This window comes from Nicotiana sylvestris, chromosome 8 (genome assembly GCF_000393655.2).
Source record: "Nicotiana sylvestris chromosome 8, ASM39365v2, whole genome shotgun sequence".
NCBI lineage: Eukaryota > Viridiplantae > Streptophyta > Magnoliopsida > Solanales > Solanaceae > Nicotiana > Nicotiana sylvestris.
Window position 1 is genome coordinate 98802421 of NC_091064.1, and position 14164 is coordinate 98816584.

A 14164-nucleotide genomic window follows, 5' to 3' on the forward strand; every position below is an offset into this window, starting at 1 on the left:
AGGACACCCCCCCCCCTTTACATTCATAAGCATGCTTTACATTGTAACTCTTTTCAAAATTTTGCCTTTCAATAATTGTTTTCAAACGCTTGTGCATTTAAACTTAAATCCCCTATTATTTGAGTCCTACTTATCTATTTGCTAATTGCACAAATTCACAAAAAATTGTCTGGCCGAGAACCACACTAGTGGATTCTAAGGGGTGCCTAACACCTTCCCCTTAGGATAATTTCAAGCTCTTACCCTATCTCTGGTTATCAAACATAGTTGTAGATGAACCTTATAAGTGCCCTAACGCACCTTAAAATCGTTAGGTGTCGACTCTTCAAAAATGCAAACCCCATTCCCAAAAGGAATGAGTTGTCACATACCCAAAATGTCATGAACCCGATTCCACGAGAAAAAAAGGGAGCGCGACAAATATGTCTTCTCTATTACCGCGTGCAACCCGATCCACAAATATATATTTCTATTATTTAGAAGCCAGACTTGGATGTACGAACACGGTATTTCTGCAATTCTGACTTTAGTTAGGGGTACAATTGTACTTTAAATTCATTACCTTTTATTCCAGAAGACCACACGTGGACTTGACTGTAGAGCACGTGTCATACATCTTAACATGAGCACCATATTCAAAGCCTTATTCTTTGTCACTAGGTTGTATCGCCTCTTTCTGTTTTTTCAAATTATCTCCTCCTTTCTCTTCTGTTCGCTGGGTGAGTTTTTTCTGCACTACTTCTTGGTTGATTTAAGTTTTTTGTGGGTAAGCATCACTTGAGTGTTCAATTTACGAATTTGTCAATTTTTCTGTTTGTTTCGGATGTGACTTCTCCTTTTGCTGGTGAGTTATTTGTGTAATTTTTCTCTCTTTATTGCAGCTTTGGACAAAAAATGGATGGCGAAATAAGAATGTGACAGAAATCTGTTCATCGACGAAGGTCGGCTTTCTTAGTTGTTGTAGGTATATTTTTGGTCTCCATTATTTTAATTTATGCAACTTGAATGGAGAAGTTGTAGCTCCTTATTGAGGTATTTTGATCTTTTTGGTGTATTTGCTTATTTTTCACTTGCTTTGTGCTGTTTTCTTTCCCTTTAGTCTATTTTTTAGTGATTCATCAATATAAATTTTATATGTGACTACATTTTCTTCATGTTCCTTTTTAACCTTGAATGTTTTGAATATTTTTCATATATGTTGATGCATGTTTTGTGGCCTTTTCATTTCTTTGTAGGTGCTCCAGATTCAGTGGATCCCTTTTTCTGATTACGGAGCTGGTAGTAATTTTCTTGGGGTCTATTTTACTTTCGTTCTAGGTACAACTACTAAGAGACATGTAATATCTGTTGTAAGAATAGTGCATAGAGCCTCATTGGAGAAAGACTTGAACTTGCTCGACATCACCAACAGGTATTGATGTCTAATTTATATTTGTCCTAAAATATATAACAGTTGTATATAAAATCATTCAAAAAATAGTTCAATATGTTTTCATAGCTTTCAAGGTTGTTGATGTGTGAGTTCACATCATAAGCTATTTCACCTAATTGTAGCTAAAAAAATAAACTTGCTTGAGATGGAAAAAGAACATAGCGTAGCCTCTCAATTTACTCTTTTCCCTGTTGAAGTTGGTTTGTTTTGAGGAAAGCCTGAGTAGGTGAGACTATCAACTTCTCTGACAGGATTTCTTCTGTGCGTTCATAGCAATCAAATTTGTTTTTCCCCTTTTTTGCTTTGAGGTTGGTCTATCATATTAAGTTGCTTACTTCCAGGACGATGAAGTTCTGTTGCAACCAAAAAAGAAAAAAATGAAGGATAGAGCTTGGGTATTCTTGTGACTTACCCATCACATGAAAGAAAGGTATGACTTTGGATGAACTTGAGTTGATTATGGAGTTTGTTTATTTTTCTTTTAAAAGTTAAAGAGTGTAACAAAGGATAACATTACAAGTAACTTGAAAAAGATTGGAACTTAGGTCAATTGTCATCATCACAATATACTCGATTTGATGATCAAAAAATATTTGAGCAAGCAATCTACACTAAAATATTTAACTGGTACCATCATAGTGGCATTATATCAAAGAATTTCAACTTCTTAAAGAGGGATCGCATTAGCTAAGATCTTTGGAGAACATATTTATAGTGGGAAGGTAGGGATTGTACTAGGTAAGGCTTAAAAAAATGATAAGGAAAAGGCTACAAAATTTAAATTATCAGACTGAATTCCTAACTTCACAACAATAGCACACCGGGTTTGTGTTGTTGTTATGAAGTTAGGAACCCAATCTTAAATTTATTTTGAGGCCAAAAAAGTTCTCTCATGCCTTACAGGAACTTTTGTATGGCCTCTTTGCCTTACAGGAATTATTTCATGGATTCAAACTTTTACATTATAAAACTATAAAGTGTTATTTGAAAACAAGTCCTCATGGATTTCATTCTGTTTTATTTATGTTTATTTGCTTAATTGCATAGAGTCCATATTGAATCTCATTCAACATAAAAAGTAGTTTTTCTTTGAATCATCTATTTGGAGGTAAACCTAAAACGACTTGATGTAGGGTACAAAAGCATTTTATAATGGAGGGATCACTGATGTTGGATTCTTATTGTGCAGCTATTTTGGAGCAGATAAATATTGACAATTAAATCTCAAAATTAGTGATTCAGTGTTACAAAGCGGAGTTTATGTCAATGGAAGGAGTTAGATTAGCAAATTTCTTTGCCATTGTCAGTCTCTTCACAAATCTTTTGCTGCTTAGGTATCCTTTTTTCATTTGGCAAGAATTGGGTTACTTCTTTTGGTGCATTTTTTTCTTTATTTATAATGTATGCTGCTCTGTAGTCTCTGTTACTAACATTAGTGTGCCTCCTCTTTTATGCCTTTGGTCAGTTGGTTTTTGCAAGGTTTTTCCTATGCTTCCGTTGCTCCTTTCTGGGCTTATTTGTAAGTTTCTCTATTTATAGTGGAATTTGTTTATGGTGTATGCTCTCAATTCTGGCGAGTTTTCTATCCATTATTTATATTATTAAAACATATTTATTGGTAGTATAAATTTGATTTGTATATATTAATTTTCCTATTCTTTTCAATAATTTTGTGCTGGATTTTCTACATGAATATCATGGTTTGCCCATGCATGTTTGGTAATAGATGCATAGGCGCATGTAAGTGCTTTCTCTTTTAGGATCATTAAATTTAATTTTATTTTTCCTCTTTAAATTTTAAAATATTGCAACAAATCGGAAACTGAATGTTAGCCTTTCCACGGTACTTTTTAACTTTGTTGGTCGTTGAAATGGTGAAATATATATATATATATATATATATATATATATATATTTTTTACATTTCTGTTGGATTTTCTCTTTAATATTATTCTGTTAGTGCACGGAGATGAAAATTCTGCTTTTTGAGTCAATTGTTTCCGAGGACTGTTCGTGCTACTGAATAGTTTTATGCGCTAATGTTGTCTTTTCCTTCTGGACCTTCTTCTGATGGAACGAGAAGAATACCACTATCGCCTCTTGGCTTTGCTTTCATATAATCCATTTGACTGAAACAAAGGTTAATAGTTCTCTTCGTTTCTCTTTTCAAAACTGTTCCTTCGTTTATGCATATATCAAAAGTTTTCTGCTTTAAGAATATTGATTAGAATGTTGTGAAATTAGTCTCAAAGCGCATTTTGAAGATTGTATTAAGCTAATTCTTTGTGTTTGAAAGATCTGTAAGATATAGTTAAATAGACCTGCATCATCGGTTGTCTGATATTATATGTTTTTCTTATGCCTTCACACTTCTTGCCTTTTGGTCCTTATTGTTTGTGGCTTATGTTGTTTTTATTAGGTTAATTCTTACACACATAAGCTAGAACTGTTTGATTTTAGGAGTATAAAGATATTGATATGCGGTGTTAACTGTTAAGTGCTCTTATTCCTTCTAAAATAGCAAATTATTGATATGTTTATTTCTTTATTGTACTTGCATGGCTGAAAGATATAAGAGTCTTATCGATGATTGGAAGACCTTTTTGGCCTTTGGAATTTTTAGTGGGCCTTATGACATGAGGTTTCTCATCAAGCCTTATTACAAGGAGAAGGTGCTGGTAAGGTGTGTGCTCTTCAGGGGAGAAAATGTTTCTTTATTATATTTTTGCTTTGTCAAAGCATGCATCTAGCTGAAATCTTTTAGTGGAATGACATATGAAATATATGTTACCTGCAGTGACTTAAAATAAACAAGCAGATGATGTTTCACTATAGTTGAATATGGTTTCAATTTTATGTAGTTGGAGTCTTGGAGATATGTCCTTGGTATGTCATATATGTGTCGAAAGAAAAAAAAAGATGAAGAAGAAAGAGGAACCAGGGTCAATCAGAGTGTGCTAGCCTGAACTTTAAAGGATCAGACAAGAAAATTGTTTGAAGATCACTGTAAAGCTGGTAGTCTAAGGGCATGGTGTTTCCTCTTATATTATGTAGGTCATATATCCTATATATGACTGCCAAATCTACAAACGTGGTTCTTTCTGTAATACTTTCGCTTTATTTGAGATGGAAATCTGGTGGAACTCGGAATCAAGTTAGAAGAGAAGTAAAAATTTAAACAGGATGTTGCAAGGAAAATTTGAATTAATCTCAGACCTTCAAGTTAATTAGACTGACTCTTTGACCTTCTAAACATGATTCTCTTGATGAATCTACTTTTATTACCTATATGTTGATTTTGATTGGAATTCTTACCGTTCTAAGACGTCAAAGTAACTTCTTATGATAAATTTAATTTTGCTCATCACCTATGAGGTTTCATGAAGTTCTTACTCAAATTTCATATTTCCAAATAAATAATGTGAGTGATAATATGTGGCTTCATATTCATACTATTGTATAACTTCTACATAGATATAGTGCTCCAGTTTAACCAATTTTCTATTCTATAGTTTTTAAAGGTTGGCAAATTATTCAATTTGTTCTCCCTTTCCTCTTATAGATAATTAAGGGAAGGCTGCAAGGTGTTGACCAAAAAAGAGATGGAAGGCTGCAAGGTATTGCTAATTACCTGATTCGACTGTATAGAATGGTTTGTGATGTGTTGTGGTGAAAATTTAGCAAGCTACCCACTTTTGCTGCATTTGATGTGATATTTGCCGACTTAATAGTAATTTGATAATTTGCAGCAAAACCTATTCAGATATGCTTCATTATTGCTCGGCTACTGAAGCTGCATCCGGAGGAAGAGATGCAGAACAAGTGACAATAAAATTGGAAATAGAAGCTGAGGAAGCCAGTACACTGTGAGCCCGTTTAATGTTGTCGATTGTTTAATTCATTTGCATCTGTCCAAAAGATACACAAGGTTTCTTGTTCTTCTTTTACACCAAATTTGAAGTATTTTGAGAAAAAATAGGAAGTTTCTACAACATACCTTGCTTCCTTTATTATTATAGAAAAAAGTGTCAATCCGTTGCTTGTCTATTACCCTTTTTCAGTTGTCACACCTATCTTTATTATACTCCTAACCAAAAAAATACATCGTTAGGTTTGTACATCATTTCATCATGGTATGATCTTGAACTTAAATATCTTAAAAGCTTCTTTCATCACTAAAATTTGAACCTAATTAATGATGTAGTTGATTGTTACTTCTCCAGGAGGATGAAGATTGGGAAGACCTGGAGTTGCCTCCCAGATCAAACTTGCTTCAGTATGCAATTGGAAAGTTCTGTTCTTTGGATCATAGTGAGGCCACAGAATTATTGCAACAACCACCCCTTTACTGGCTTATGAATAAACACGTTATTTTGTTGTATGAAATTTCAAAACTCGAGCATGAGGGAAGATTGTTATTACTAAGTATTCCCCAACCAGATGTCGTAGTATTGTTTTTTAATTTGTTTCAACGTAAATGGTTGTTCTTTAGTCTGTATCAATGTAAATGGGTGTAGATGAGATTTGTGTTTAACTTACAAGCAAGTGTGCATATTCTCTTGAAAAAACAAGTAGTGTAATTTAGTTGTTTTTTATAGTTATATATGCTATTGATTTTCAGTCTGCGTGAAATGACCTCCCCTTAACTCATTGGTCAACATTAGTGCTATAATGTCTGTACGTATAGCTACATGCTCGAGGCTTAGCTTCGCTTTAACTCAAACAATATAATGTGTTAAATTTTTATTAAGTACTCTTAATATTAAATGTTTAATTTAATTATTAATACTCATAGTCGTTTTAAAATTTATCTTTAAAGTTGAAATTTTGGTTTCGCTGCTGCACATATTTTACCATTCTAATCTAAATTGATCCTTCCATGTTGGGCCCGTGTGTATTACCATTCTGTGCGTATTACCATTCTAATTTTCCATGTTGGGCCCGTGCTTCGCATGAAACTCGATGCTATACAATAATATCAATATCCCTTACGTTATGCAATTCGATCCCAAACAATAATATTAATATTTGTTACGACGTGCATTCCGATCCCAAACAATAATTTCAATATCCGTTGTGATGTGCAACCTGATCCCAAATAATAATATTATGTATGCACGAAACTACATCCAATTATGGCGTATTTCACAATGAAGCGCAATAAGGGAATTAAACAAATAAAAACACAAAGCAGATAAAAATGAATGTCTAACAACATACGAAAACATAAGTCAAGTAGAGGCAGTTAAATAATAAATGCACGGGTACATGGAAATATAGAGCAAATTAAGGCATGTAATTAACAAATGCATGAATTTAATAGGTAAGGGCAAGTAACAACTAAATTATTTAACACGTGGTAACACGGAGTAAACGAAGGCATGAAGTAATAGAAGATAACAACTAAATATCCCAACCCGTATGCTTAATCCATGAAAACATATATACGCTCGTCACCTTGCTTATATGCGATTCTCACACAAAAATCAAGTACCAAATAGACCAATAGAGTCCTAATTCTCTTAAGTCAAGGTAGGTAAGCCTAACAAACAAGAATGTGATAGAAATAAAGACTTGTCACGACCCGGATTTCTTACCGTCGGGACCGTGATGCCGCCTACCATCGCACTCACTAGGCAAGCCAACGTTAGAGTTATATTCACCTTTTCCTTTAAATTTTCATAATTTAAATTAACAAAGCTAATTCAAACAGAAATAAATGCGGAAGTATATATAAAACCGGTTATCTATAGGCTATTAAAATACTGAAGCTATTATCACCCAGAAATTGGTGTCACAATCCACGAACTTTCTACGAATTACTACAAATACTAGTCTGAATGAAAAGTACATCTGTCTCGACAAAAAATAAGCAGAAATGTAGAACATAGGAGGGGACGCCAGTGCCTGTGGACGTCTGCAGGACTGCCTTGGGTCTCCTTGATGAATGCTTGCAACCGACCTCTCGATCAACGACAACTAGCTTCAAAATCTGCACAGAAAGTGCAGAGTGCAATATCAGTATAACCGACCCCATGTACTGGTAAGTGCCGAGCCTAACCTCGACGAGATAGTGACGAAGATAAGGCGAGACATTTACAATATAACCTGCATACAGTTAATAATAAAGCAAAAGGAAGTACGGAACAAAATGGAATAGCAATTTACAGTAAAAATAAATATGGAACTCAAATATCTTGCCAGTACTCAGTTGTAACCAATCCTTAAGAGAGTTACAATGCTACAGAATAGAATCACAGCAGAGGAAAAATACATAAACAACAAAAATGATGCGGCGCGCATCCCGATCCCACCGTATAATCAGTAACAATATGAAATTTCACCCTTATTACCCTTTGTTGCAGCGTACAACCCGATCCCCCCAGTCCACCCTTATTATTCCTCAATATATCACCATTATTTCTCTTGTTGCGGCGTGCAGCTCGATCCTACCTATCCACCCTTACTACTCCTTGTTACGGCGTGCAACCCGATTCCACCAGACAATCACATTTCACCCTTATTCCTCATGTTGCAGCGTGCAACCCGATCCCACCATATCAGTACCAATCACACAATAAGAACAAGTATTTCACAACTTAGCTCAAACCCTCCACAACATTTATGCCTCAACCAAATCAAACGGAAATCTATACAATTATGAAATCTCATCAATTATTACTACACAGCGAGACCAACCAAAATGTATCTTAAAACACCAACAAACCAACTTAAACCAATAGTGTAATACAATGAAACTACGGAACAATTAATACTTTCAATAAAGTAAACTACATCTAACAAGAAGCAATTAGACATGGAAGTATCAATAAGCATGTAGCAATTAATAGGAAGACAACATATTAGGAACGGGGACGGGAACAAGCTAAACAAATAATTTGGTGGCGCATAGATACTCGTCACCACACCTATATGGCACACACATGGAATTTCACATAGTAACTAAGTCGAGGATCCCCAATCCCTCTAGTCAAAGATAGACCAAACACTTACCTCAATCCAACGGGCAATTCAAAGCTCAATTACCGCTTTACCTCCCGATTTCACCTCCAATCCACTCGTATCTAGTCATAATTAACTTAATAAAATCAATTATCACTAAAGAAATCAGTTCAAATGCATAAGAATAAGTTTCCCAATATTTTTCCCAAAAAGTCAAAAACCGACCCGGGCCCACTTGGTCAAAACTTGAGGTTCGGACCAAAACCCATTCACCTATTCACCCACAAGCCCAAATATGTAATTAGTTTCAAAATCTGACCTCAAATCGAGGTCTTAATTTTAATTATACAAAAATCCCTAACTCTACCCAAACCCTCAATTTCCACCATGAATACCTTAGATTTTTGGTTGAAAATGGATGAAACGCAATGAGTTATTGGAAGAAAGTAGTTTAGAATCATTTATCAACACTTTGGGGAAGAAATTGCCTCTTGAAAATCGCCTCTAAGTCTTCTAGTTTTTGAAAATATAAAATAATGGCCAATTGCCGTTTCTGCTCCTGTTTTAAGTGCTGGGCGACAGTGTTCATCAGGATCATGTGAACACTGTCGCGTTCGCGAAGAGCAGCCTTACCAGGACTTATGTCATCGCGGGAATCACTATGTGTTCGCGAAGGTTTAGCCCGCCTTACCTTTACATTCGCAATATGGGGTTTGCGTTCGCATAGGGTTTCCCAGGTCCCCTGATCAGCCTTCCTAAAGCTACGCGTTCGCGGTCGACCGGTCGCGTCCGCGTAGAGCAACTCCCCCCAATGCTTCGCGTTCGCGACCCTGGTCTCGTGTTCGCATAGAGTGAACCTCCCCCAGCCCAGTTTCCCCTTTGCGATCGCGAGAATGGTTTCACGATCGCGAAGCACAATGTATCGGAATACCAGCTGCAACAAAACACACCATATTTTTTACGTGTAAATCATCCCATAGCCTATCCGAAACTCACCCGAGCCCTCGGGGGCTCCAAACCAAACATGCACAGAATTCTTAAAATATCATACGAACTTGCTCGCGCGGTCAAATCGCCAAAATAACACCTAGAACTACGACTTTAGCATCAAATTGCATGAAATATTCAAGAAAGTTCAAAAGTTCTATTTTCTCAATCAATGGTCCGAATCACGTCAAATTAGTCCCGTTTCTCACAAAATTTCACATATAGGGTATAAATATCATAACGGACCTATACCGGGCTTCGGAACCCCATAATACGGACCCCGTATCAACAAAATCATTTATTAATTAATTTCTTAAAACCTTTATAATTCCAGTTTAATAATTTCATCAAAAATTCATTTCTCGGGCTAGGGACCTCGGAATTTGATTCCGGGCATATGCCCAGGTCCTATATTTACGAGTCCGGGTTCGTTTACTCAAAATGTTAACCGAAGTCTACTAAAATCACTTTTAAAGGCAAAAATTATTATTTTCTCAAATTTTCACATAAAAGTTTTCCGGAAATGCGCCCGGGACGCGCACACAAATCGAGGAGAAGTAAAATGAGGTTTATAAGGCCTTGGAACAAGGATTCAAGTTCTAAAACAGAAGATGACCCTTTGGATCATCACATTCTCCACCTCTAAAACAATCGTTCGTCCTCGAACGGACATAGGATAGTACCTGAGCCAGTGAAAAGATGGGCATATATGCTCTGCATATCGGACTTGGACTCCCAGGTAGTTGCCTCAACAGGCTGACCTCTCCACTGCACACGAACCGAAGGATACCTCTTTGATCTCAACTGACGAACCTGCTGGTCCAGAATAGCTACCAGCTCCTCCTCGTAGGTCAAGTCCATGTCCAGCTGGACAGTGCTGAAGTCCAACACGTGGGATGGATCGCTGTTATACTTTCGAAGCATGGACACATGAAACACTCGATGCACTACTGATAAACTGGGTGGCAATGCGAGCTCGTAAGTCACCTCACCTACTCACCGAAGAATCTCCAAAGGCCCAATGAACCTAGGGCTTAACTTGCCCTTCTTTCCAAATCGCATCACACCATTCATGGGTGACACCCGAAGAAACACTTTCTCTCCGACCATGAATGCCACATCATGAACCTTACGGTCGGCATAACTCTTTTGCATGGACTGAGCTATACGAAGTCTCTCCTGAATGATCTTAACCTTATCCAAGGCATCCTGCACTAAATCTGTACCCAATAACCGAGCCTCCCCCGGCTCAAACCATCCAATCAGCGATCGATACCATCTACCATACAACACCTCATAGGGAGCCATCTAGATGCTCGACTGATAACTGTTGTTGTAGGCAAACTCCGCTAACGACATGAACTGATCCCAAGAACCTCCAAAGTCAATAACACAGACACGTAGCATATCCTCCAAGATCTGAATAGTACGCTCGGATTGTCCGTCCGTCTAAGGATGAAATGTTGTGCTCAACTCAACCCGCGTATCTAACTCACGTTGTACTGCCCTCCAGAAAAGCGAGGTAAACTGCGTACCTCAATCAGAAATAATAGACACGGGCACACCATGAAGGCGAACGATCTCACGGATATAGATCTCTACCAAACACTCCGAAGAATAGGAAACTTCCACAGGAATGAAATGCGCTCACTTCATCAGCCTATCCACAATAAATCATATTGTATCAAACTTCCTCTGAATTCGTGGGAGTCCAACAACGAAATCCATGGTGATACGCTCCCACTTCCACTCAGGAATCTCTATCTTCTGAAGCAAACCACCAGGTCTCTGATGCTCGTTCTTTACTTGCTGATAATTTAAAACTGAGCTACATATGCAACAATATCCTTCTTCATCCTCCTCCACCAACAATTTTTCTGCAAGTCCTGATACATTTTAGCGGTGCCCGGATGAATAGAATACTAAGAAATATGAGCCTCCTCTAGAATTAACTCACGAAGCCCATCCATATGGCACACAAACACGACCCTGCATCCTTAAAACTCCATCATCTCCAACTATAACCTGCTTGGCATCTCCGTGCCGCACTATGTATCTAAGGACAAGCAAATGAGGATCATCATACTGCTGCTTCTTGATAGGCTGAAATAAGGAAGATCGAACAACTGTGCAAGCTAAAACATGACTGGGCTCAGAAATATCCAACCTCACAAATTGATTGGCCAAGTCCTGAACATCTAATGCAAGCGGTATCTCATCGACTGGAATATAGGCAAGGCTACCCATACAGGCTGACTTCCTACTCAAAGCACCGGCCACCACATTGGCCTTCCCGGGATGATACAAGATAGTGATATCATAGTCTTTCAATAGCTCCAACTACCTTCTCTACCTCAAATTGAGCTCCTTTTGTTTGAACAAATACTCCAAACTTTTATGATCCATTAACACCTCACACAACATGCCATATAAATAGTGCCTCCAAATCTTCAGAGCATGAACAATGGCTGCTAGCTCCAAGTCATGAACTGGATAATTCTTCTCGTGAATCTTCAACCTTCGCGAGGCATATGCAATAACCTTGCCACCCTATATCAATACCGCACCAAGTCCAATACGAGATGCATCATAATATATTATATATGGCCCTGAACCTGTGGGCAACACCAACACGGGAGACGAAGTCAGAACTGTCTTGAGCTTCTAAAATATCGCCTCACACTCGTCCGACCACCGGAACAGAGCACCCTTCTGGGTCAACCTAGTCATCGAGGCTGCTATATATGAAAACTCCTCCACAAACCAATGGTAATAACCCACCAAACCCAAGAAACTTCGGATCTCTGTAGTTGATGTGAGTCTAGGCCAGTCCTTGACTACCTCAATCTTCTTAGGATCCACATGAATATCCTCTTCTGATACAACGTGACCCAAGAAAGAAACTGAACTCAACCAAAACTCACATTTCAAAAACTTAGCATATAACTGGCTGTCTCTTAAAGTCTGAAGTACGATCCGAAGATGCTGCTCATACTCCTCTTGGCTGCAGGAGTAAATCAAGATATCAATAATGAAAATAATTACGAAGGAATCCAGATAGGTCTTAAACACCCGGTTCATCAAATCCATAAATGCTGTTGGGGCATGTCAAGACAAATGACATCACTACAAACTTATAATGCCCACATCGAGTCCGAAAAGCTGTCTTAGGGACATCGGATGCCCTAATACTCAACTGATGGTAGTCAGACATCAAATCATTCTTCAAAAACACCTTGGCACCTTGAAGCTGATCAAATAAGTCATCAATCCTCGGCAATGGATACTTGTTCTTGACAGTGGCCTTGTTCAACTGCCGATAGTCTATACACATCCTCATCGATCCATCCTTCTTCTTTACAAACAACACCGATGCACCCCAAGGCGAGACACTGGGTCTAATAAAGCCCTTATCAAGCAAATCAATGTAAAAGTCAATATGGCAGGGCCATGTGGTATGGTGGAATAGAAATGAGTTGAGTGCCCGGAGCCAAATCAATGCAAAAGTCAATATCCTTGCCGGGTGGCATCCCCGGTAGGTCAACTAGAAATACCTCTGGAAACTCACAAACAACTGGTACGGAATACATAGAAGGAACCTCCATACTGGAATCACTAACATAAGCCAAATAAGCCAAACACCTCTTCTCGACCATACACCGAGCCTTCATATAAGAAATAACCCTGCTAGTAGAATGACCAGGACTCCCTCTTCACTCTAATTGAGGCAACCCTGGCAAGGCTAAGACAACGGTCTTCGTGTGACAATCCAATATAGCGTGATAAGGCGACAACCAATCCATCCCCAAAATGACATCTAAATCAACCATATCGAGAAGTATGAGATCTACACTAGTCTCAAGACCCCCAATAATAACCACTCATGAGTGATAAATACGATCTACAACAATAGGATCCCCTGCCGGTGTGGACACATATACGGGAGCACTCAAAGAATCACGAGGCATAACCAAATATGAAGCAAAATAAGAAGACACATAGGAGTATGTAAACCCTGGATCAAATATAACTAAAGCATCTCTACTACAAACCAAAACAGTACCTATGATAACAACATCAGATGCCTCGGCCTCAGCCCTGGCTGGGAAAGCATAACATCGGGGCTGGGCCTCACCACTCTGAACCATATCTCTAGGATGACCTCATGCTGGCTGTCCTCCACCTCTAGTGGCCTGGCCTTCACCTCTAACGGCCTGACCTCCACCTCTAGCGGGCTGACCCCTACCTATGGCTCCCTAACCCCTACCTCCAGCAGGCTGAGCGGGCGGTGCCAAGATCATGGCACAAGAACCCTGCTGTTATAGCTGAACACCCACCAATCTCGGACAGGTACTCTGGATATGCTCATACTCACCACACTCGAAACATCTATCCTGATACTACGGCTGAGAAAGCTGAGACTGACCTTGACGAGCTGGCTGATCCTGATAATAACTTTGAAGAGGATTTCATGACCTAGATTTTCCACCGTCGGGACCGTGATGACGCCTAACATTGCACTCGCTAGGCAAGCCAATGTTAGAGTTATATTCACCCTTTCCATAACATTTTCATAATTTAAATTAACAAAGCTAATTCGAACAGAAATAAATGCGGAAGTATATATAAAACCAGTTATCTATAGGCTATTAAAATACTAAAACTGTTATCACCCAAAAACTGGTGTCACAATACACGAACTTTCTACGAATTACTACAACTACTGGTTTGAACGAAAAGTACATCTATCTCGAAAGAAAATAAAACAGAAATGTCAAACAT

At 38.2% G+C, this 14164-nt stretch overlaps 1 protein-coding gene across 10 annotated transcripts; it reads left to right on the top strand.

Annotated features, from left to right (window-relative positions):
* The first annotated feature begins 656 nt into the window (after positions 1–656).
* LOC104234099 (uncharacterized) lies at positions 657–6052 on the top strand. Of its 10 annotated transcripts, none has more exons than XM_070155368.1 (11): positions 663–766; positions 882–964; positions 1236–1278; positions 1355–1411; positions 1774–1862; positions 2622–2766; positions 2898–2951; positions 4002–4110; positions 4995–5049; positions 5182–5298; positions 5656–6052. In XM_070155368.1, exons 6-10 carry the CDS (start codon positions 2693–2695, stop codon positions 5256–5258), a joined length of 369 nt encoding a protein of 122 aa, XP_070011469.1. In that variant the 5' UTR covers positions 663–766; positions 882–964; positions 1236–1278; positions 1355–1411; positions 1774–1862; positions 2622–2692; the 3' UTR covers positions 5259–5298; positions 5656–6052. The 10 variants fall into 10 exon arrangements, 7 of the variants coding, with proteins under 7 accessions (XP_070011466.1, XP_070011470.1, XP_070011469.1 ...); XM_070155367.1 differs by having other exon boundaries at positions 1360–1411; XM_070155371.1 differs by having other exon boundaries at positions 882–941.
* Positions 6053–14164: the final 8112 nt, after the last annotated feature.

What these genes read in the sequence shown, in the direction of transcription:
- LOC104234099 (XM_070155365.1), top strand. Translation starts at nt 2,693, where the DNA reads ATGTCAATGGAAGGAGTTAGATTAGCAAATTTCTTTGCCATTGTCAGT. An exon ending in GCTCCTTTCTGGGCTTATTT is followed by an intron (nt 2,952 to 4,001) that starts GTAAGTTTCTCT and finishes CATGGCTGAAAG; the next exon opens with ATATAAGAGTCTTATCGATG. An exon ending in ATTACAAGGAGAAGGTGCTG is followed by an intron (nt 4,111 to 4,994) that starts GTAAGGTGTGTG and finishes TTCCTCTTATAG; the next exon opens with ATAATTAAGGGAAGGCTGCA.